General features: G+C 39.3%; 1 protein-coding gene and 1 long non-coding RNA gene across 4 annotated transcripts; both read left to right on the top strand.

The window, feature by feature from the left end:
• Window positions 1-813: 813 nt before the first annotated feature.
• Window positions 814-3,331, top strand: LOC134740365 (uncharacterized). The gene is made up of 3 exons (XR_010127781.1): window positions 814-1,016; window positions 1,511-1,603; window positions 3,244-3,331. It is a non-coding gene; the product is annotated as an uncharacterized LOC134740365 (long non-coding RNA).
• Window positions 3,332-3,363: 32 nt separating this feature from the next.
• Window positions 3,364-15,460, top strand: PTHLH (parathyroid hormone like hormone). 3 transcript variants are annotated; one of them, XM_054442934.2, is made up of 4 exons: window positions 3,364-3,486; window positions 3,995-4,117; window positions 9,781-10,203; window positions 14,985-15,460. In XM_054442934.2, exons 2-4 carry the CDS (start codon window positions 4,017-4,019, stop codon window positions 14,992-14,994), a joined length of 534 nt encoding a protein of 177 aa, XP_054298909.1. In that variant the 5' UTR covers window positions 3,364-3,486; window positions 3,995-4,016; the 3' UTR covers window positions 14,995-15,460. The 3 variants fall into 3 exon arrangements, with proteins under 3 accessions (XP_054298909.1, XP_054298912.1, XP_063528624.1); XM_054442937.2 differs by lacking the exon at window positions 3,364-3,486 and adding an exon at window positions 3,529-3,830; XM_063672554.1 differs by lacking the exons at window positions 3,364-3,486; window positions 14,985-15,460 and adding an exon at window positions 3,529-3,830 and having other exon boundaries at window positions 9,781-11,217.
• The last annotated feature ends 7,744 nt before the right edge of the window (window positions 15,461-23,204 follow it).

Here is a 23,204-nt window from a genome sequence, read left to right as displayed (position 1 = left end):
GATTATGCAACTTCTCTTTGTAAACATTGAAAAACGTTTGGAGAAGAGATGGGATGAGTTTAGTTGTTTGGTTTCAGGGGATTTTAGAGATACAGTTTGCAGCTACAGATCGGTAAATGTTAAATCTGGATGCTTATTGGTAATAAGAGAATTCCCAAGCCCAGGTGCACTGTTTAAAGTGCTATAGATTCATATTTGGTTTATAATATATATCTGTTTGCTGTTTGGGTTAAGGAGGAAAGAAGAAAGAAGGATGAAGAAGCTAAGCATAAATGCTATTTACTTTTTTCTAATCTATGACAGGAGATATACATTAGCTGGGTATTCAACTGAATTTAAGAGTAATACATTTAAGATTTTTTCAACCTCTTTTAAAATTTGATATACTGTAATAAACTGCCACTGGGGATGGGAAGATGGAAGCCTGGTGCTCATGGGCTAGGCATTTGTGTAGGTGTAGATCTTATAATGCTAAACATGGAAATACTTCAGATTAGAGGCAGGCCTTCCCATTTGCTAAGGTGCATTTACATGACAGCAAGGCCTAAGCAAACATTTAGCTTCTATTGGCACTTGTTATATTTCTAAGCCTTAGAAAAAAGGTGTGTGTGTGGGCAGGGGGTGGGGGTGGGGGTGGTAGGGGTGCTCCTGCTGTGTCTCATTTGCAGTGATGCATCCTCTGCATTATTATGATGGAGATTACTCAGTTATGTTAGGAACTAGACTATGATGTCAGAAAATATCCTTTCCAAAACAGGCAAAAAGTCAGGGTCCTGGGTATATATTGAGGAGAATTTCTACTGAAATAAACAGGGCAGCTTGGAAGAGGTACCTGCTTTCTAATAATTGCCTTTAGTGGGAACAGAAGTCTCCTTACAAGACGCTTTTAATTCATTTTAAGACTTAATTTTATGTTCTTTGAAGAACAACAAAAAAAAATTTCTGGAAAAGACTGCTGAGAAGATTTCCCTCTTTCAGCCAGAAGAGCAGAGAGAAGATTGTAAATCAAGGAAAAGGTAAAGTAATAAATCAGGAGGGAACTTTGGTATTCCGAGTATATAAAGACTATTTATTTTTCCTGTGTCTATATTTTCTCTTTTTGTGGAGGAGAGGAAATTCTAAAAATATTTGATAGATGTTTTGCCATTAACACCAGAAAAGTGTGTGGGGAAAAAGAAAGGAGGGAAGGAGTGGGGGGTTAATTTTGTTTAATTAGTAGAAAAAGCAACATAAATCAAAGCAGTCTATTGATGCCAGTCCTTAATTTATAATGTTCTGAAAGTAAAGTGAATTTATTTACAACGTAAGTGATTTGATAATTTCAATCTGATTTTTGTTTTAACCTTCTATTGGGAGAAGGGTTGACTTTTTAAAGACTGGATAGTTTGAAACTTGGCTAGGTACCTTGGACTTTTTATTGTGGAAGCAAATATTATCATTTCAATGTTAAACAACTTGCAAGTATTAAATGGCTCATTTGTGATTTACTTTTTTTTTTTTTTTTTTACAGATTTCCCCCTTCAGATCTAACGATCACATTAGGGCTCCTGCATCTTTTTGGAAGGATTCTTTTTATAAATCAGAAAGTGTTCGAGGTTCAAAGGTTGACATTTCTGAGTGCTGATACTTTGTCCTTTCATACTATCCAAACAAGTCTAACATTTAGAAATCCTTACACGTTCAAGGGAAGCTGTGGAAATTCCCAGAGAGAGAGTGTGTGTGTGTGCGTGAGTGTGTTTTGTTTTTGTTTTGCTTTTTTTCTTTGTTAGTGAGAAGAAGCCAAGTTTTTTAAGGTACGGGGTTTACAGTAATGAACTGAGGAAGGCAGGAGCTTCTAAGAAAAGATGCCCCCCACCCAACCTAAGCAGCAAACTTTAACTGCTAGCTAGCTGCAGTGAACCAGTGGGAAGTCCCGATGAGCGAGGGTCTCGGTGAGAGGGTGCTATTTCTCCCACTCTGGGTAAAATATGTGGAGCATCACCCGGAAAGCTAGGCTTGATAAAGGCCACAATCCTTGAATCATCTCAAGAATCTAAATCACACTAGCCTTCTAGAAACTAATGAACCCTACCAGCAGGATTGCCTAGAAGACAAATATCCCTTGAATGGTTCCCAGTCACTCGCGCTCTTTTCAAAAAGTTAGAGGAGCCCTGGGGCGGGTATCCACTCCCGCTGCAATCCTTTCCTAGATGATACTACCCAGTAATTCCGAGCAGTCTTTCTTCCCCGCCCATTAGCTTTGGAAAGAACCTCGGCTTTCCCGTCGCTTCTCCCAGGCAGAGCAGCACACAACCAGAGTTGCGCTGCATCTGTCCGCTGGCTGCAGCGACTCGGATACAATCTTCCAAGGATCTGTAACCTGGGACTTTTGAGGGGGAGGGGACAACCAGGTAGGGTATCAGAGAAAGGATGGGTTAGACTCCCGACCATGAGTGAAAAGGGCCGTGTGCGTGCCCCAGGAGTGTCGGTCCCCCTCTGCAATTCAAAAGGGGGATCTCTCCTGTGCGCGGGTTTTTTGGGACCAGCTCCAGATGTCTCCCAGCAGTTCTGAAACAGCAAAAAGTGCAATTTAGATGTGAAGTCTGGAACTGTTTTTGTTCTTCTAAGCAAAAGATCTCCCTCTCTCTAGCCGATGCTCCCCACTCAGTTCATCCCGGGAATGGGCCAGGGAGGAAGGTTCTCATGCATCGCCCCGAGCTGCCAGGCGAGCTTCGGGCTCCTTAAATTCACAGGCCAACAGCCCGCGTCCTCTCCGCGCAGGCTCCCGGTTGCCCGCGGTCCCCGGCCCAGCTCCTCGGCCTCCTCCTCGTCGGTCCGCCCCTGGTGGTCTTGGCGCCCGCTCGTCTAGCTCGGCGCGCTGGGGATCCCCGGCTGCCCAGAGCCGTCCGCACGCCCTCGGGGATCTCGGCTCCCGGATCCGCCGCGCCGGCAGGAGCCGGCCGGGCCTGGAGGGAGCAAGCGGATGCGCCCACGCCCCCGGCCCGGGGATGGCGCGACAGGGCCCGGGCTCCGGGGTGGGGCTCGGCAGAGCTCCTGACAGCTCCGGGGTCGGCAGCGCGGGAGGGGGGAACTCCGCCGCTCGCCGCTCATTCCCGGCTCGGGGCTCCCCTCCACTCGCTCGGGCTGCGCGGGGCCCGTTCGGGCCGCCCCCGCCCCCCGCGCGCCAGCCCGCCCGCGCCCTCGCTCGCCCCGCGCGCGTTCCTAGGGCGCCACCTCTTTGCGACTAGCTCACTTCTCCGGCAGGTTTGCCTCGGAGCGTGTGAACATTCCTCCGCTCGGTTTTCAACTCGCCTCCAACCTGCGCCACCCGGCCAGCATGTCTCCCCGCCCGTGAAGCGGGGCTGCCGCCTCCCTGCCGCTCCGGCTGCCACTAACGACCCGCCCTCGCCGCCACCTGGCCCTCCTGATCGACGACACACGCACTTGAAACTTGTTCTCAGGGTGTGTGGAATCAACTTTCCGGAAGCAACCAGCCCACCAGAGGAGGTAGACAGACAGCTATGTATATATATGTGGGTTTCGCTACAAGTGGCTCTGGAACGAAAGGGCCTGGTTCGCAAAGAAGCTGACTTCAGAGGGGGAAACTTTCTTCTTTTAGGAGGCGGTTAGCCCTGTTCTACGAACCCAGGAAAACTGCTGGCCAGATTAATTAGACATTGCTATGGGAGACGTGTAAACACACTACTTATCATTGATGCATATATAAAACCATTTCATTTTCTCTATTATTTCAGAGGAAGCGCCTCTGATTTGTTTCTTTTTTCCCTTTTTGCTCTTTCTGGCTGTGTGGTTTGGAGAAAGCACAGTTGGAGTAGCCGGTTGCTAAATAAGTAAGTGCTGAGAGGCTCCAGAGAAATTTTTTTTCTTTTCAACTTGGGAGATGCCCTTGATGTTGAAGAGGCTTTTTGAGAGCGGGCTAAAAAGGGGGAGCGGAGTAGTGCGGGGAGATGGAGAGTCCAGACTGACACTCGGGTCCCATTCCCTTCTGTTGCAGGTCCCGAGCGCGAGCGGAGAAGATGCAGCGGAGACTGGTTCAGCAGTGGAGCGTCGCGGTGTTCCTGCTGAGCTACGCGGTGCCCTCCTGCGGGCGCTCGGTAGAGGGGCTCAGTCGCCGCCTGTAAGTGCCCCATCCTCCCCAGGGCGCCGGGTTGGGGAGGCCAGGGGGAGGGGCTGCCAAGCTGGGATGCTGCCGAGGGCTTGCAGCGGTCACCGATGCTCCTCGCCCGGGTTAGGGAGAGGGACCTTCCCGGATACCTGCCAGGGCCTGAGCCCGGGTCCTCAAACCTGGCGGGAGAACTAACTGGTTGATCTTCAACGGGAAGACAGGCAAGAGACAGATTTTACGTGTGTTTCCATAAGAGGGAGCGTTTCACAGAATCTCTTCTAGGGAAATATCCTCTGCCTCTAGTGGAAAAAAAAAAGTTGGGGGGTGGTGGTTACTGTCAGGACCCAGGAAGCTTCTGAAACTCGGAGGAAGCTGAGCGGTCCTGGGGACGTATGGCCTGTGCGCTTGTATACATACTGAATGTGGGTGGCGGTTTGCGTGTGAAAAAGCAAAAGCCGTACATCTAATTTTATTATGAATGACATAATTTTAAGCATATAAAATAGGACCACATTACATAATGAAAGCATATTATATAATAAAGTAGTAACAACTTTGCAGTGGCACGACTCCAATGTTAGTATTGATACAGTTCAGGAACGCTAGAGTGCTTGATTCCAAAATGAATTTTAGGTGTGGAAACTTTCTTTTCTTGGAGTTATTAACAGTTCTTTAATCTGGAGTCAAATATTTGCATTGTAGACTGAAAACTTGTATTTTGGCATTCTCACTTGGTGATTCTTTTAATGATAACTTCAACTTTGAAATAATCATACATCCAAGCACACCAGAGAAATATCACTATGTCGTGTGACTGAAAACTTGGAAGAGTGATAGAGTAACATGATCTTAATAATCTGTTGGACCTAGCAGTTCACTAATGTGTATAACACCATAGTTGGGTGATCTTTAAACTGCAGACTCAAGTGTTCAGAATGGGAAAACTATAAAGTTCGAGAATTGAGATGCGTTTGACTCTGGAAAAGGAATTAAGGCAAATTTTTACACTAACAATAAAAATAGCAGTATCTAATATTTACAGTCAGGTTTATGGTGCTTCCTTGTAAATTCCCGAGGGTGTACAAAAAGGCAACTTTTATACGTGCTCGTGGTCTATTATTATTAGAGGAGAAAATCCTTAAATGAAATTACTTTAGACATGTCTGAACCTTGGCATCAAAATGAAAATCTATTATGAATCTCCTAAGGCAAATTGTGTAGAACATTATACCAAAGATAAGGCTACATTGCATTCTTCAGATCAACGTTTTACCGATGTATTTCTGAAAATTGTCTTCAGACTTTTTGCTTATTTTGAAACTTGTGGTAAATTCAATAATTTGAAATTCATACATAAATAGAAATGAAGACTGAATTTTTAAAAGCACACTTAAACACTATATTTATTTGGCTAAGAAATACTACCTTGGAACAGAGCCAATTTTTTCTTTAAAGTTGCTTAAGAAATACCTGTTTTCTCTTTTGGGAAACAGCAAATGAGTCACGATTATATACACAACTATGGCATAAAAATACTGCTAAGTTGTCCTAAAGGCTATTTTTAACTCTTTCTTTGTTGCACCTTACAAAACACACATCAGAAACCATTTAGCAGCCAGCGACTGTTATAGTTTTGTTTGTGGGTGAAATATAATATTGTAGTTAAACACTCACACTCAGCAGATGGTTATAAAACTACCACAAAACATTCTCATAGTTAATGGGTAATAGATCATCACATTACAGGCATGGTTTTTCATGGAGGCTGAAATCATCAGTAGATGAAGATGTTTCATCAAATTATTATAGCCAAATGGAGTTTTTAAAAACAAGTCATTATTTTTGTCTTGCTGCCAAGTAACAGTAAATTTTGTGTGCTAGACAAAACATAAGTCTACCATTATGCTAAATCAAGCTAGTTTCTTGAAAGAAATTTTAACATATAATCAAACCATATTACTCCCCAGTTTTCACACCAAGTATTAGGGAAACTGCTTTAGAACTATAGATTTTTTTTTTAACTAGATGCTAACTTTTAAGGGAGAGGAAATTACTATAACAATAAGACTTCCTAAACCATGCAAAGGAAGGAGTTACAAATTGTGAGTCTTTTTGACCTGCTAATCCCAAAGACTTTAATTAATGGAGCTGGAGCATGATCAAGTTGGATACTGGAAAGTGAGGCCTATGGATGTTCTTGTGCAGATGAACAAGGCTTTTGGCAGGTGGCTATCTCTATGTTTAAGTTAGAGAGGGAACTCCAGCAGATTCAGAAACCTAAAATGTCATTAGCTGATTTGCTTGGGAGCCAGACTAGGTCTATTCCACTTAATGAAAAGCATAACTTACTACTGAGTCATTTGGGTTGGAAGGACCTTCTGGTGAGTCATCTTAACTCTAACACCCTAACCCTGTCTCTTGCCTGTACCACAGAACTTTTCTTCTCAAACACAGAGTCCGTCCTTAGAAGCCTAGCATCAGTACAAGCATACTGCTTCTTCCTGTGCTGGAAAGGGAATTTCCATCACTGTTTTTATGCCCTCTGTTCCTTGATAGTTCCTTAGAAATTTAAGCTTCTTCCCTAAAAACTCCCTTGGAGTGATTTTTTTTTTTTTTTTTTTAAGGAGAAGAACTATGTTTTGGCTGAATTTAGAGTTATCTGTGATAAGCATTTCCCCCAAATTTTGCAATTTTTTTTTTTACAATAATCAAAGGAGAACGTGATACATAACATACCTGTTTTTCCATTTTGGAGCTTAGGTATGTAAGTGTCATGTGAACCACAGTGCTATGTAATGTTTACAGACAAATTGAGTAAAAGACTATTATTGAGGCCATATTTACAACTTAAATATTTCAGAGTTATCTAAATTGAAAACGTCCTTAATTTGAATTTATTACTCACTACCTCTGTATACCTAGTTTATACTGATGCCATTATATTCCTGATCCTCTAATGCAACTGCCTAGTGAGAGATTCATTCTTCGCAGTACTTTAATTGCAGAAGTTTTTGAAATACTAAGTGTCTAACAGCATTTCCAATTTAGCATTTAAGAAAACTTGTGTTTTCCAAAATACTAACATTTTCCCCCAAAAGGCAGATGAAAAACTTTGTCCCTTGTAAGCAATGTACTATTTTAAATTGAACAAAGCTGTGCCATATTGTAGGCTTTTTATAAAATAGAAGGATACAATGATCACTGCATTTCCCAAGAGAACTATCCTGGGAAAATGCAGCTTGAGTTAGGAAGGCACTGTGACTCACAGTTGACAGGCTGGCCAAGATGACAAGCACATATGCCCATGAGAAGGGGCATGAGCAATGGTGGCTTAATTAGAATAGACCAACCATTAAAAGTTTTGGCCTCAAGTTAAGCTAAAATGGGCTACACTTTATCCATTTGGAGAGCAATACAGAAGAGGAGGGCTTCTGCCAGGAACAGAGAAAGAAATAAAAACCCCCAATACTATAAATTATCAGTGGTTAAGAACTTCTTTTTAATGTGACATTTTGCTAAGAGATACTTATTAAACTGCAGTGCTTATGAAATATGCAATTATATCTGTCCTATTATTTTATAAATGTTATTAAAGGATATAAATACCTTGTACCAAAGCCTCAAACTTGTAGCTTCTTAAAAGTTTCCAGAATACTAACTATTGCCACAGAGTAAGTGAATTTTAATCTAGTCACATGTGGCACCTTCTAAAAGAAAGAGAGACTCCTTCATGCCTCATTTAAACCAGGCTCCTGTTAAATTCCTTTCCATTAAGTCATGTCTTTTTTGAATGAGCTACATGGCTTCAAGTCAGTCCACACACTAAAATACTAGAAGGTAGCTGACATTCTAGCTAGAAGGGCCAGAGAAATGATGACTGTACTTTCATCTCTTACTCTTTTCTTTGACTCATTCACCCAGTGATAATCCAAACTCTTGTAGTTCCTAATTTTGATGATGAAAATGAACTTTTGGGGCAATAGGCTTGACCTTCAAGGAAACTGACAAATTTCTGTCCACTCTGCCTATTATTGTGGTGGCTTGTTACTCTATGCCCCATGCATATACCCTGTACTCTCCTTACCGTGTTCCCTCAACACAGGAACAGGCTGGGACTTCAGCTTCAGCTTCCGCTTAGGCAGGAGAAAGGGTTGAGGAAATTGAAAAAGCAGTCTTGGCTTTAGAATCAGAAGACCTAGTTTTTGGAGCCCTGGCTCTGCCAGTTCTCATTGTGTAGACTAGGGCAAGTCATTTAACCTCTCTGCACCTCACTTTCCCCATGAATACAATGAGGGCAGTAATAATACTATTTATGATTGCCATATTTCTCTGAGGAGTTAAAGACATTGCACCAACAAAGGCAACAAAGGACCCAGACACCATTGTTTCAGGGAAGTAAGAGTACGTGGGATGTAGCCCTGGGAAACACTTTGAGATGCTTTTGAGGATGGGCCAGTTTGGAGGACTATTCCAATGGTAGAAATTGGAGTTAATGCAGAGTTGAAGCAGGCATTCTGCTTAATTAATATGACTTAACTAATATGACTGATTAATGGATGCAGTCCTTAAATATGGTTAATAATATACACAAAATAATAAAAGAATACACAATGGACATTTAAGCAAGAGTTTGGGTGTTATCTAAAAGGATTGATAGAGAATTAGTTTATTCTTTCTAACGATATTTTTATTAGAGTGTCATTTAAATAGAACAATCCTTTATATTTTTTCCTAGAGAATGTTAAGACAAAGAGAGCAAGTAGAAAAGTGAACTTCTCAACTAAGTAGTAAGGATCATACTCTCTGAAGTTCTAAATTAAAAAAAAAAAAAAAACATGAAGCACAGAAGAAATAGAATGAGCTCATTTAAGCACACAAAGAAACCCATTTTAAGGAGACCACCCACTACTTTACAGAAAAATACACATACTCTCCCTCTCTTTCTTTCTCTCTCTCTCTGACGATTGGCCTTCAAATGTATGTTCTTGGTAGCCAGTAGTCTAAAATGTTAAAGTTCAGTCTGTGAATCAGATGGTTTCCTAGACAGGCTTCACTGCTCACTTCTCCTTCAGCCTTTGTTTGTTTTTACTCTTATGGCTTGCTGTTCTTTGAGATTCAATATTATTATTTTCTTAATGGGGCGTGTGTGTGTGTGTGTGTGAGAGAGAGGGAGAGAGAGAGAGAGAGAGAGAGAGAGAGAGAGGGAGTGAATACTCAGGTAAAAGCAGCTGCCTTTTATTTCCCAAGCTGGGACTTCTAGATTTATTTTCTCAGCAGAACTCTGAAAAATGTGAAGAGATACTCCGTGGTTTCTGTCTATTTCTTATCATAACTGAATCATAGTGTTTTAAACCGGGAAGGAAATATAGAAATCACTGTCTCTGACCCCTTCCTTTTATACAGTTGAAGCCCATGAAGCCCAAGAATGTTCATGTTCCCACCAAGGTCACAACTTAGTGAGTGGTAGAACTGGGACCAGTAGCTGGAGCCTTCCAACTGCCAGCTCTTTCCTTCCCACTGGTTACCCTTCCCTGCACAATGAGCTTGCTACCCATCCAGCTTGTGTCTTACGGTGGACCAACTAGAAAACTAAAGAGATTTACTCATGTCTTTGTTGTGTCTATCAACAACTGAAATTTAACTGTTTTCTTCCCCTCTAATATTTTATTTCAAAGCAAAAGAGCTGTGTCTGAACATCAGCTCCTCCATGACAAGGGGAAGTCCATCCAAGATTTACGGCGACGATTCTTCCTTCACCATCTGATCGCAGAAATCCACACAGCTGAAATCAGAGCTACCTCGGAGGTGTCCCCTAACTCCAAGCCCTCTCCCAACACAAAGAACCACCCCGTCCGATTTGGGTCTGATGATGAGGGCAGATACCTAACTCAGGAAACCAACAAGGTGGAGACGTACAAAGAGCAGCCGCTCAAGACACCTGGGAAGAAAAAGAAAGGCAAGCCCGGGAAACGCAAGGAGCAGGAAAAGAAAAAACGGCGAACTCGCTCTGCCTGGTTAGACTCTGGAGTGACTGGGAGTGGGCTAGAAGGGGACCACCTGTCTGACACCTCCATAACGTCGCTGGAGCTCGATTCACGGTAACAGGCTTCTCTGGCCCGTAGCCTCAGCGGGGTGCTCTCAGCTGGGTTTTGGAGCCTCCCTTCTGCCTTGGCTTGGACAAGCCTAGAATTTTCTCCCTTTATGTATCTCTATCAATTGTGTAGCAATTGACAGAGAATAAGTCAGAATATTGTCTGCCTTAAAGCAGTACCCCCCTACCACACACACCCCTGTCCTCCAGCACCATAGAGAGGCTTTAGAGCCCATTCCTCTTTCTCCACCGTCACCCAACATCAATCCTTTACCACTCTACCAAATAATTTCATATTCAAGCTTCAGAAGCTAGTGACCATCTTCATAATTTGCTGGAGAAGTGTGTTTCTTCCCCTTACTCTCACACCTGGGCAAACTTTCTTCAGTGTTTTTCACTTCTTACGTTCTTTCACTTCAAGGGAGAATATAGAAGCATTTGATATTATCTACAAACACTGCAGAACAGCATCGTGTCATAAACGATTCTGAGCCATTCACACTTTTTATTTAATTAAATGTATTTAATTAAATCCCAAATTTATTTTAATGTAAAGAACTTAAATTATGTTTTAAACACATGCTTTAAATTTAATTAAATTTAACTCTGGTTTCTACCAGCTCATACAAAATAAATGGTTTCTGAAAATGTTTAAGTATTAACTTACAAGGATATAGGTTTTTCTCATGTATCTCTTTGTTCATTGGCAAGATGAAATAATTTTTCTAGGGTAATGCCGTAGGAAAAATAAAACTTCACATTTATGTGGCTTGTTTATCCTTAGCTCACAGATTTAGGTAATAATGACACTCCTAGACTTTGGGATCAAATAACTTAGGGCCAAGTCTTGGGTCTGAATTTATTTAAGTTCACAACCTAGGGCAAGTTACTCTGCCTTTCTAAGACTCACTTACATCTTCTATGAAATGAAGATAATAATTGTACCAACCTCATAGAGTTTGGTGTCAACTAAATGAGATTATATGTGGACTAAATATCTGTCATATAGTAAACACTCAATAAATTGCAACATATTATTTTGGTGTTTTTGGAACTAGTTCTGATTGTACCATCTACCTATCTATAATCTATCTATTTATATCTATCTATCTATCTATCTGGGGGGTATGTTTCTATGAGGCAAAAAGTGGGGCAAAAATTAATCCCATTTTATAAAATAGAAAGCCAAGGCATTCCACAGCTAAAAGACCTGAGTAGTCCTTGGAATTGAAATAGGTGGCCCCAGAGCTGGATTTATCTCCCTGTTTTCTGACATGTAGGCAGTGCTATGTCCGCCCTGCTTCTTTATCCATGCATTTCCATTGAAATGATTTTTTTTTCTTTTCACTTTTCAGTACAGCACTTCTGTGCGGTTTGAAAAAAAAAAAAAAAAAAGGAAAGCAACAGAAGAACACATCATATGCAACTAATGATCTCATTATTTAAAGAGTCCCCTGTTACTTCTTTAGTCATTTCCTTTGACTCTGCTACAGATAGGATTATAGGATGATGTTTCAAAGGGGACCTTGAACCTGTTCACCATTATTTCTCTCTTTAAGCTGGCAAATCCGTCATTAAATAGCACATAAAATAGCAATCATATGGGATAAGTAGTATAGCTTCAGTAATCAGTGGGCAGTGGCACTAGAAAAATCTTGAGCACAGTGAATGACATATCCTGCAAACATCTAATGGATCTCTAAAGGGTAACAAACCCTATAAATTCTGGCTTACTGCACATATTTAGTGTATTTTAAGATAGGATCCTAACTGTATATATTTATAACTAATGTAAGGACCCTACTTTATTGCCAAAACCTATTTTTATCCATTGTCTCATATATATAAACACGTCATATATATAAACATATATATATAAACATATATGTATATAGTAAACATTCAATAAATTGCAACATATTATTTTGGTGTTTTTAGACCTAGTTCTGATTGTACCCTCTACCTATCTGTTATCTATCTATTTATATCTATCTATCTATCTAGGGGGGTATGTTTCTACGAGGCAAAAAGTATATATAAATATATATATACATATATATGAGTTATAAAAACAGAGGTATAAATAACTTTTGATGGATTTTATTTATTTCAAATCTGCACTGTTCTTTAAGTATCTGGAGAATTGACGAAAATTAACACTCGTCAATTCTTATGCCTGGAACTACCCCTAAGTTAAAGTAGGTCTAGTGAAAATTAGACAGCGGCCTAATCAAATCCAGACCTAGGGCTGAAAGAAATAGGTTTCTGCTTTTCCTTTCTCTTCCCTGTTTGTGAGGGACATTCATGGAAAGAACTGTTTGACAGCCAAATGTTGGCACTCTCCGAACACAATCCAACAGAGGTTCAGGGAAGAGTGAGGAAGTTTAGGAGTGTATTGCTGAGAATGTATGGGGCCATGAAAGTTTTGTAATCCAGATAAAATCTTTTCAGAATACCTAAAGTTTTATAAGTGATAAGTCTTTTATTAACGTCCCCTCCTTAGTCTTTTTGCATTATTACATGGTGAACCAAGAGGTCTGATGATATGGCAAGCATGAACTTGATTATAATACATACAATATTTTGAAAAACAATACAGTATTCTTTTTTTTTTTTTTTTTTTTGAGACAGAGTCTTGCTCTGTTGCCCAGGCTGAAGTGAGATGGTGCAATCTCGGCTCACTGCAACCTCCACCTCGTGGGTTCAAGAGATTCTCCTGCCTCAACTTCCTGAGTAGCTGGGATTGCAGGCACCCGCCACCATGCCTGGCTAATTTTTGTATTTTTAGTAGAGATGGGGTTTCGCCATGTTGGCCAGGCTGGTCTTGAACTCCTGACCTCAGGTGATCCACCTGCCCCAAAGTGCTGGGATTACAGGTGTGAGCCACCACACCAGCCAATAATACAGCATTCTTTTAGAAAAAACTACTGAGGTAAAATTGTCTATTTTCCTCTCACATGAACCATTCAGTGAAAAATATACAGCTTTAAATTGGGGGAATTATACTTTAGAATTTTCAATGCTTCAAATGTGATATCCAGATATAGTGGGACTCATTTATTAGAAATCATATCATTTTTGCCTTGGAAAATACTGATTTACAAAAAATATTAAAAGTCCATAGTAAAAAGAGCTAGGACTATAAAATGCTGTCATATGCACACACATTTAGTAAACATACACATACACTTTTAGATCATGTTAGGTGTTTTACTTGGCTATTCCAATACATGCCTCTGTTAAAGGAGAAATCAAAAGAAAGGAGAATGAGCAAACATCTGAGCAGGGTGAGATACATAGAAGATTTTTCCTTGGTCCTTTAACTTATTTCTTTTTCTTTCTTTCTTTCTTTCGTTCTGAGGAAATAATTGTTAAAAATCCTCTTCCTTCCCTCTTTGTGTTATTCTTAAACTCCATTCACAAAATGCCATTTAGTACAAACACATTTAAAAATCAGTAAAGAATGCAGATTATTGAGTTTTGAGGTCATCTTTTTGGCCTTTATTCATATCATCTATCCACATCCATCCACCAATTAAAATTTTAATCTTAAACTCTTCTTTTCTTTGCAGTTGGGAGCAATTTTAACATTCTCACCAAAACCATTGGTGAAGAGATCAATAACCTCAGACATTAAAACACTTTAAATGCTCAATTTGCTTTTTCTGTAAGCAGCATAGAAAACCCCAAAATTGTTAAGAATATGCTGCTTTGTAGGTCTTAACACCCATATATGTCTGCCATGTAAAACTCTGCCACAACTCTGTTAATTCAATGACATAGCCAATCAAATTCCATTCTATAGTTGTTTCCTTGGGAACGAATACATAGACCACACAAAGAGAAGAGAAAAGGAGACAGAAAAGCAAAGAAAACTCCACTAACCCATCTTAAAATACTGTCATTACAGTATTTAGATAGATTAGAAAAGGTGTCAGTTCCAAGTAGTAACTTCAGAATAATAAAACAGACATGGTGATATGAAATACTGATATTTTATACTTTTAAATTAATTTATTCTTAATTATTCCCACACTTACAGTAGACTTTCCCAATGCTAACAGAAAAATCCATTCAAAAACCAACAGAGTGAGAGACAAATGATTCTGTTTTAGTTTTGGCTTTGAAAACTATTATAAAATCCAATAATAGTTTCATTCATTAGTGTTTAAAGACAGCTAAAGAAATGCCAAATATCATATCATCAACTAAGATGGATATCATTATACCATCAACTCCATTTAACTACACATCCTTCCAATTGTTACCAAAGTCCACACTTCCGCTATCCTCACCACAGCCCACTCTGTTGTGAGAGATTGTCCAAATGAGCACCTGAACAAAATAAACAAGCTTTGGATTGCCTAATTCAGGTGTCACTGGGGAATAAACTTCCAAGTGAATTGTATTTAATGATGGATGGTCCAACATAACCTCATTTCCAAGTTCTCAAATTTGTCCATTCTCTTCCCAAACTTGCCAGCTGGCTGTCTTGGAAAATTTTTCCATGGTCTCCTTTTTTCTGACAGCATGATTGGAAACGCAGGCCCTTTTCCTTTCCGCACATATGGGCTAAGTCAGGTTGAAGACCCTGCCTGTAACAGAGGTTACGGAGATCCGGGTGGATCCCACAGGTACCACTTGCAGGAGATATTTACAAGAAGTAACCTGAATCTCTTTCCATTGTGATTTTGTGTTCCTTAGCTTATATCCTTTATATTTTATGTTTTCATTTGTAAAGAAAACTAACCTGTTTTCTCCTTTTCTTTCTCTTCCTTCTTTTTGCAGGAGGCGTTGAAATTTTCAGCAGAAACCTTCCAAGGACATATTGCAGGATTCTGTAATAGTGAACACATGGAAAGTATTAGAAATATTTATTGTCTGTAAATACTGTAAATGCATTGGAATAAAACTGTCTCCCCATTGCTCTATGAAACTGCACATTGGTCATTGTGAATATTTTTTTTTTTGCCAAGGCTAATCCAATTATTATTATCACATTTACCATAATTTATTTTGTCCATTGATGTATTTATTTTGTAAATGTATCTTGGTGCTGCTGAATTTCTATATTTTTTGTAACATAATGCACTTTAGATATACATATCAAGTATGTTGCTAAATGACACAATGAAGTGTCTCTATTTTGTGGTTGATTTTAATGAATGCCTAAATATAATTATCCAAATTGATTTTCCTCTGTGCATGTAAAAATAGCAGTATTTTAAATTTGTAAAGAATGTCTAATAAAATATAATCTAGTTACATCATGACTCAGACAGTGAATTCTATCCTTTAAGATTTTTAGTAGAAGGAACATGATATGTTTTTTTAAAAAGCGATTTAAATACAATCTTAAACATAATATGTTTATGTAGGTACACATTCCAAAAATTCTACATTAGCTTTTAGTTAAAAACAACTTAAAATGTATTTTTTCCAATATTTCAGTTCAAGTCAACAGCATGGCTGAACTATCTAGATGTCATTTTATAAAGTACATTCAATTTGAAGTTCAGACATGAGTGGGCAGAAAAGAAGCAGAAAGAAATCAGGAGAAAGGATTAAAGACATTAAGTCCCGAAGGTTGGCCAGAGCTGGAAAAAAGGGAAAGAGGCCAGTCAGAGACTATAAGGCCGTGGGTAATTTTAACCAATGTAAAGTGTAATTTAAGAGAGTTTGCTCTTACTAGTAACAACAATATTAAGCATAAAAGAGCTACTTGAGAATACTGCCTATTAAGGTTCCTAACAGAAAGGTGAAAGACTCAAGTTTGGGAAATAAGTGACTGCTCAAAAAGCTCTCAAAGGTGAGCATTGCTTTCCTGTGGTATCACAGTTCCTGGAATTCTAGTTGCAGACAGCTTGGTTGTGACGCCATGTGGAATCTCTTTTGTATTTTTTTTTAACTTTTAAGTTCAGGTGTACATGCACAGGTTTGTTACAGAGGTAAACACATGTCATGGGGGTTTGTTGTATCAATTATTTCATCACCCAGGTATTAAGCCTAGTATGCATTGGTTATCTTTCCTAATCCTCTCCCTCCTTCCACCCTCCACTATCCAATAGGCCTCAGTATGTATTGTTCCCCTCTACGTGTCCATGTGTTCTCATCATTTAGCTCCCACTTACAAGTGAAAACATGTGGTATTTGGTTTTCTGTTCCTGTGTTAGTTTCTAAGTATAATGGCCCCCAGCTCTATCCATGTCCCTGCAAACGACAGTATCTCATTCTTTTTTACGGTCGCATAATATTCCATGGTGTATATGGACCACATTTTCTTTATCCAGTCTATCACTGATGGGCATTTAGGATGATTCCATGTCTTTGCTATTGTCAATAGTGCTGCAATGAACATATGTGTGCATGTGTCTTTGTAATAGAACAATTTGTATTCCTTTGGGTATACACCCAGTAATGGGATTGCTAGGTCGAGTGGTATTTCAGTCTTTAGGTCTTTGAGGAACTGCCACACTCTCTCCCACAGTGGCTAATCTAATTTACACCCCCACCAACAGTGTATAAATATTCCTTTTTCTCCACAACCTCACCAGCATCTGTTATTTTTTGACTTTTGAATATCCTCCTAGTGGTTCCTACCATTTTGTTCAGATGAAAACATGAACATATTTCCTTCTACAGATCTGTTTTCTTTGCTGTATGCAGCTTAGTGAAAAACAGAACAAAAAACCTATGAAGCAAGCAAGCACATATTGAGGAAGTATTCTATTAGTGCCCATATCCCGTTAGATGTCTATTAGATGTTTGAGGGGTGCACAAGAAGTAAAGTGCCTTTAAGAGCTTTTTACTCCAGTGGGTAGATTGTTCCATACATATACATGAAAGAACTAAATGCTGAAAGGATCCAAAATCCTATAGATAGCTAGAAAGGGGGAAAAAACACATAAGGAGAGATTAGTATGAACTGAGTGTGAGTAGAATTATGTTTCTGGAGGACTGTTCTAAGATTGAATTTATACTTTCACTTAGACTCCACAGTCTTCAAAATAGGACTTATTTGGCTATTTTTTAAAATAAATTTTAAACCTACATTAGCAGGCAAATAAGGAAACTTGTGCTTAGCTTCACTTAAAAATTTGTTGGAAATGGTTTTACAACTAAGCAATCTTTAGAAGTTTAAAGCCAATGCACTAAGACCTAATAAAATGCAAGCAAAATTCCATGAAGCAGTTTTGAAACTCTGCATCTTAAGTGGCATTGCCCCACATCCTTATAAGTTGTTCAAATGAAAAATAAGTTTTTCTAACACTAGCTTGGTAAATACTTGGTTATAAAGGCAAGAAAGCATGAGATTCACCTTTAAGTGTACACCATCTTTAAGTTTTGCTTCACAAGTAACCTGTTCCTGAAAATGAAAGGAGGAAGAGGGAACTTGGGGATTTATAGTTATCAATTATTACCAAAGCATTATTAATGCCATTATCGCCCTTAGTCATACCCTGGGTCCTCTGGCAATGATAAAGAGTAAAATCATAGGATAAGGGATGGAGTTGGGAGATGAAGGAGGCAAAAATATTTGGGTAAAAGAGTCATTTTATATGAAAGAAAAACTGAAATATGTAGTTTAAGATAATAAGAATTTTAATGTAAATAAACTCCTAGCAAATTACACTCTTAGTGAATATAGCTTATCTTTGACTTAAGTACTGTTTATAAAACAGTAACAATTTACACAAAGGCAAGTTGGACTAAATATTCTGGCATTAAGAAAATAAAACTTAATCTGCTAACATACCACTACCTTTCTCATATTCTATTCAGATACAAATTTTGTATTTATGGGTATTATAGAGGTCTCCTCCAAAAGATAGGCAGTGACACTTAAGCATGACGGTCCTGTTCCTTTCCTCTGTATTTTCATAGCCATCATTGTAAACCAAGTGCATTTTAAAGCATGTGCTTATAATACAACTAACATTTAGAGCTACATAAGTTAAGAACCAAAATCAGTGTTGACATTGTTGGTCCTGAAAATATTTAAAGTCAATATTGACATCTCCCTTCCTTGTTACAAAAATTAGTTTGGAATGCAGGCAGTGTCAATCTGAAAAAGATGAAGAAACTGAAGATTTTCTTGGGAGAAAGTATAACTATAACCATAATGGCTACAAATTTAGTTTTAATTTTTCATCATCTATTCTTAGTACAAGGACAAAAGGAGTCAAATCAATCTCTTTAAAATTCCAAACGCTCTATTTAATATACTATGTAATGAACCCAACAAGAAAAAGAAGGTATTACTTCAATTTTATTGTCTGATTAATTCATCAAATAAATACTGAGATATGGCTTAATAGATAACCTCCACATACTTAAAGAACTCAAGTTATGGCCTTTTGCAAGAAATTCTGGGATGCTTACACCATCACTGGGTAGGATAAGCTAGAACTTAATATTAGAGTATCTTACAGTTTAACTGCAATTTTCCCTGCTTTGGCTACAAAGCTCATGGAAAACAGGACCAGTTGTAGACAGAAACTATGTCCACAGAGTGCTCATCTTCTGTAAAGCGCTCACTTTTGTTGAGAGTTTCAGGTAGGAAGTGTTCCTAGCAGAGCAGAGCCATCACTCTTTCCTCAAATAAAGAGTAAAATACATTCCAAGCACAAATGTTTGCCACATCCCTTCATGTCACAACCCAGAAGGTGTTAGGTACAAGACTATTATGAAAGTTTCTACATATATTTAGCAAAATGCTGCCATATGGTGAGCTACTCCTAAAGATTCAATTGAACATTTTAGGGAAAGTATTAAACACCAGCAGCTACTAAGAGTACGAAGACTAAAGGTATTGCTTTAATTATACTATCATGTGTCATGAAGTTAACTCCTTAAGAGAAGGACTATTCCTTTCACGTTGTCAATGTTACTTCCCTAGTGATCTTGTGACCTTTTAAAGGCAGGAGCATTGTTTTATTCCATATATGCCATCAACACTAATTAACAATATCAGTACATAGCAGGTGCTCAATAAATATTTGTTGAACAAAATTTAAAAGTTCTTTCAGTTTCTGTATTAAACAACTGAAAAGCAGAGTTATACCCCAAAAATCTGCTGGAAATAGGAGATGGATCTGAGTTTTGAGTATTTCAGATTCCCATGGCACGCCCTTCTCTTATTCCGATAACAAGAAGCTTAGAGAATAACTGCTCTAAGTTATCCACTGTTCACCAGAATGCCGTTTGTTTTCCAGCCTCTGGCTGAGTGGGAACTTTTCCAGCCCTGTAACTACAAGAAGCAAGGGTTTGTGTTGAGTATACAGCAACCTCCCAGACGAAGGGAGGAGAATTTAAAATATCAGGTTTTCTTTCTACGAATACACCGCACAGAAGTTACCCACAGGGCTCAGTTGTGCAAAAGAGGCACACTGCTATTTTGACAGAAGATTAATGTACACAGTTCCCAACCCAACATCAGGATGAGAACATTCACATCTCTGTGTAAGTTCCTAATATGCTCATATTTACAAGTGCAAAGCATAAGGGGTACATTTTCAAATCGCATTTTAATTAAGCTCCAAAACATCTTCCAAAGGGTTTCCTTACATTTTCCTCCAAACTTGAAGACATTTACAAATTGGAATAAATACAAAATGTGTCACCTCTAAAAAAATGGATTGTTTTAATGGTGACTACTCCCTGCCAAATCTACATTGCTTTGGGGTCTGAAAAGTAAAACAGTCCATCCATCTTTCATTTGAGTAAAGTAATTGATGGTCACAGCTCACTGGGTTGTCATTAAAAAGCTGCTGGGAAGTAGCTCTGATGAGTTCTATGTTCTACAAAATAAATGCAAAACCATAACAAAGCATGCCACATTCAATTTGGTAACCGTCTATGCACATTACTCTTTCCTCCATTCGTCAGGGGTTTTAGTAGAACCCTTGAGTCAACGTAGAATACTAAAGAATATATTAAAGAGATGTGTCATGGTTCTTCGTAGGTGGAAGAAACTGAGCTAGCAGGTTTTCTTAGGGAGAATAGTGTTTTCTTCATATGACATAGTAAGAGATTCTTCATTGTCATCTTCCTCAATAATTACAAATTGTGTTTTAGAGCAACATCTCTTAACATTAGAATAACTATTATGTCAGAAAGAATAAGTTAGTATAATACCTAGCCAACAAATAATAGAGCAAAGATTTATTGTTTTCTAATCTGATTTATACTATACTCTATCTCATTTAATCCTTCCATGCATCTTGTGAGAAAGATATTCTTTGTCTCTATTTTACAGATGATGCAACTTTGCCAGAGACAGATTAGACAACTTGCCCAAGATCATGCAGTTTGTAAGTGGCAGAGATGGGACTCACAGTAAGTTTCGCCTGACTTCAGAGTTTGTACTCTGTGCACCATAGCTTACAAATATTACAGGAAAGCTCGGTTCAGAATAAACATCTTCTAGACAAAACTGTTTTTGTCTTGCTGTCGGCAAGTTCAGGGCAATCGCAGGTCCAAGACAATCCTGTTTTGCTTCAGTCCTCTATTTCCCAGTGAGGGCATCATTTTACCAGCTTCTGTCCTTCCAGGCATCTTGTAAGGCTGACTGCCACCTTAGATTCCACAAAGCTCTAAAATGCTCTCTTGCTCTCTCTCTCCCTCTCTCTCACACACAGACACACACACACACACACACACAGACACACACACACACAGCCAAGAAGCCCAGGTGTTTGCCCAGGCCCATGAATGGGCAGCTGTTGCTTTAAAAGGAGTGTGGCAGAGGAAGGCGAGGAAGCGCTGGCTGGCAGGCGGGTGTGTAAAGGTATACAGAGAGCCACTTTCTGTAAGAAGGCGAAAGCAGATTTAAAATGGGACCACCCCAGAGATGAAATCTTTCCCCTCCTGTTACCTCTCAACCTGCTCCAAAACTCCAATATTCAGTTTTTCTGCGTCTCCCCCTCCCTCCCCCTTTCCCTGGGGTATGCTGATTTTCTATGTGAACACTTGGCACATTGCACAGCAGTTTTCCTCCTTCATTTAGCAGTCAGAAATAATTTCAGCAGTTCATGCTTTCTCCAACTAACAGAAGTGCGTGCCCACTCCCTGTGCACTGCCCACACAGGGGCCAGTAACAAGCGTGTCATCATTTCTTTTCAATGGGTTTTCATCTCTAGATTGGCTTTTGGTGACTTATTTATTTTTAAATTACACGGAAAAGAGGAAAGAAAAGTTTTCCATTGGGATAGACTTGATTAGGGAAGAAGAATGCCTTTCATCGTGGGAGGGCGCCCTGGGGAGAATAGGCCAGGCCTCATTTGAGTTTCAGCTTCTTTCCATTTAGAAAGAAATCAGCTTGCGTAGGGGGTGAAGATCAGACACCACCTTATAGAGGCGGTAGCTTGACCTGTTTTGAAAGCATTGTCAGCTCAAGCTGCTTGAATTCTCCCCAGATTTCCCTCCGAGAGTCTGAAACTTCCTACCTTTTAAAAATCTGTTCTCTATTCTTTCATTTTCATAGCTCGCAATCCAGTTGTCAAGAAGTCTGCCCTGCTCAGAGTTGTCTTTCCATTTTACATTAAGTGAATCTTTTAAAGAGATGCACAACTAAGTATATATTTTATGGCCCAGAGGAAAACACAGGTCTTAGGATAATGGCTGGATATACTTTATTGACTCTTTGAATGGGGGAAAAAGATATTTTTACCTTTTACTATGGTAAAAGACCATGTTCCTAAAATTGACTAGTTCTCATTATGGGTCTCCTTGTCTCACATTTTCCAAGAATCACACAGATTCATCTGCCCCAAGCAGTGAAGGCTACCCTCTGAACCTAAAGGCAGATTAAGTTCTATCTGCTCCCATGGAGAACTACTATGCTGCTTGTCTAACTCTCTCCTGATATCACATGTGCCTGTGGTATCACCATTAAGAGGCAATTCGGAGGAGAAGTAACTCAAAACAGTTCATGTTAAAGGATAGGCAGTCTTGATTCCACAGTTTGATTGTGGGGCCTGTAGTTCACATACAGCTTGGTCTTTCTGGACCTTGTACTGAAAATACAATTGCTGGCTGGGTGCAGTGGCTCACGCCTGTAATCACAGCACTTTGAGAGGCTGAGGCCAATGGATCACTTGAGGTCAAAAGTTTGAGACCAGCCTGGCCAACATGGTGAAACCCCGCCTCTACCAAAAAATACAAAAAAAATTAGCTGGGTGTGGTAGTGCATGCTTGTAGTCCCAGCTACTCGGGAGGCTGAGGAAGGAGAATCACTTGAACTCGGGAGGCAGAGGTTACAGTGAGCCAAGATCTCATGACTGCACTCCAGCCCTGCTGACAGTGAGACTCTGTCTCAAAAAAAAAACCAAAAAACAAAAAAAAAGAAAAAGAAAAAAAAACCCATTCCCACAATTGCTTATTTTATCTTTTCTTATTCCCTATACATTTTTAGCCATTGTTTCCTATTGAGTTGATGTTTTTCCTTGAAAGTTGGCACAGCAGCTGTTTATGGTCTAATAAGTATGTATCTCATTGGTTGGGAGTAACTAGATGCCCTGAGAAAAATCTTATTCGTTAGAATCGTAAGTTCCATTTGCTTGCATTCAACATAGACTGTAGTTTAATGCAAATCCCAGTTCCTATCATCTTTTGCTGTTTACTGGTTTTTTTTTTTACTGTAATTACAATGTAGTTTACTGTAGTTATAATAGCAACAATTCATCATGCTTGTTTAGTGTTACTATAGCCAATCACCACAGAAATAATATCTCTGTAGAACCAAAAGTAACCTTGAGTAATTTATAATACAAATCCCCAAATCCAAGTTTCTAATGTTTTACATACATGCAATATATTTCGTAGCAATAAAATTACAGGGCTTTTCTGCTAGCTGAGAACTAAGAGCTGTAGAAATGGTTCAAGGCTATGTATGAGCAACATAAAGGTAGGGACACTTTTCTATTGCTCCAGAGGAAGTCCACACGGCAGGTGCACTATTCAACATTCATCTCATACACTTAATAAATGTCTCTCATGTGTTAGGTC

This window comes from Pongo pygmaeus, chromosome 10 (genome assembly GCF_028885625.2).
Source record: "Pongo pygmaeus isolate AG05252 chromosome 10, NHGRI_mPonPyg2-v2.0_pri, whole genome shotgun sequence".
Taxonomy (NCBI): Eukaryota; Metazoa; Chordata; class Mammalia; order Primates; family Hominidae; genus Pongo; species Pongo pygmaeus.
The sequence above is the reverse complement of the archived record's forward strand: the minus strand, read 5'-3'. Positions and strand labels throughout refer to the sequence as shown.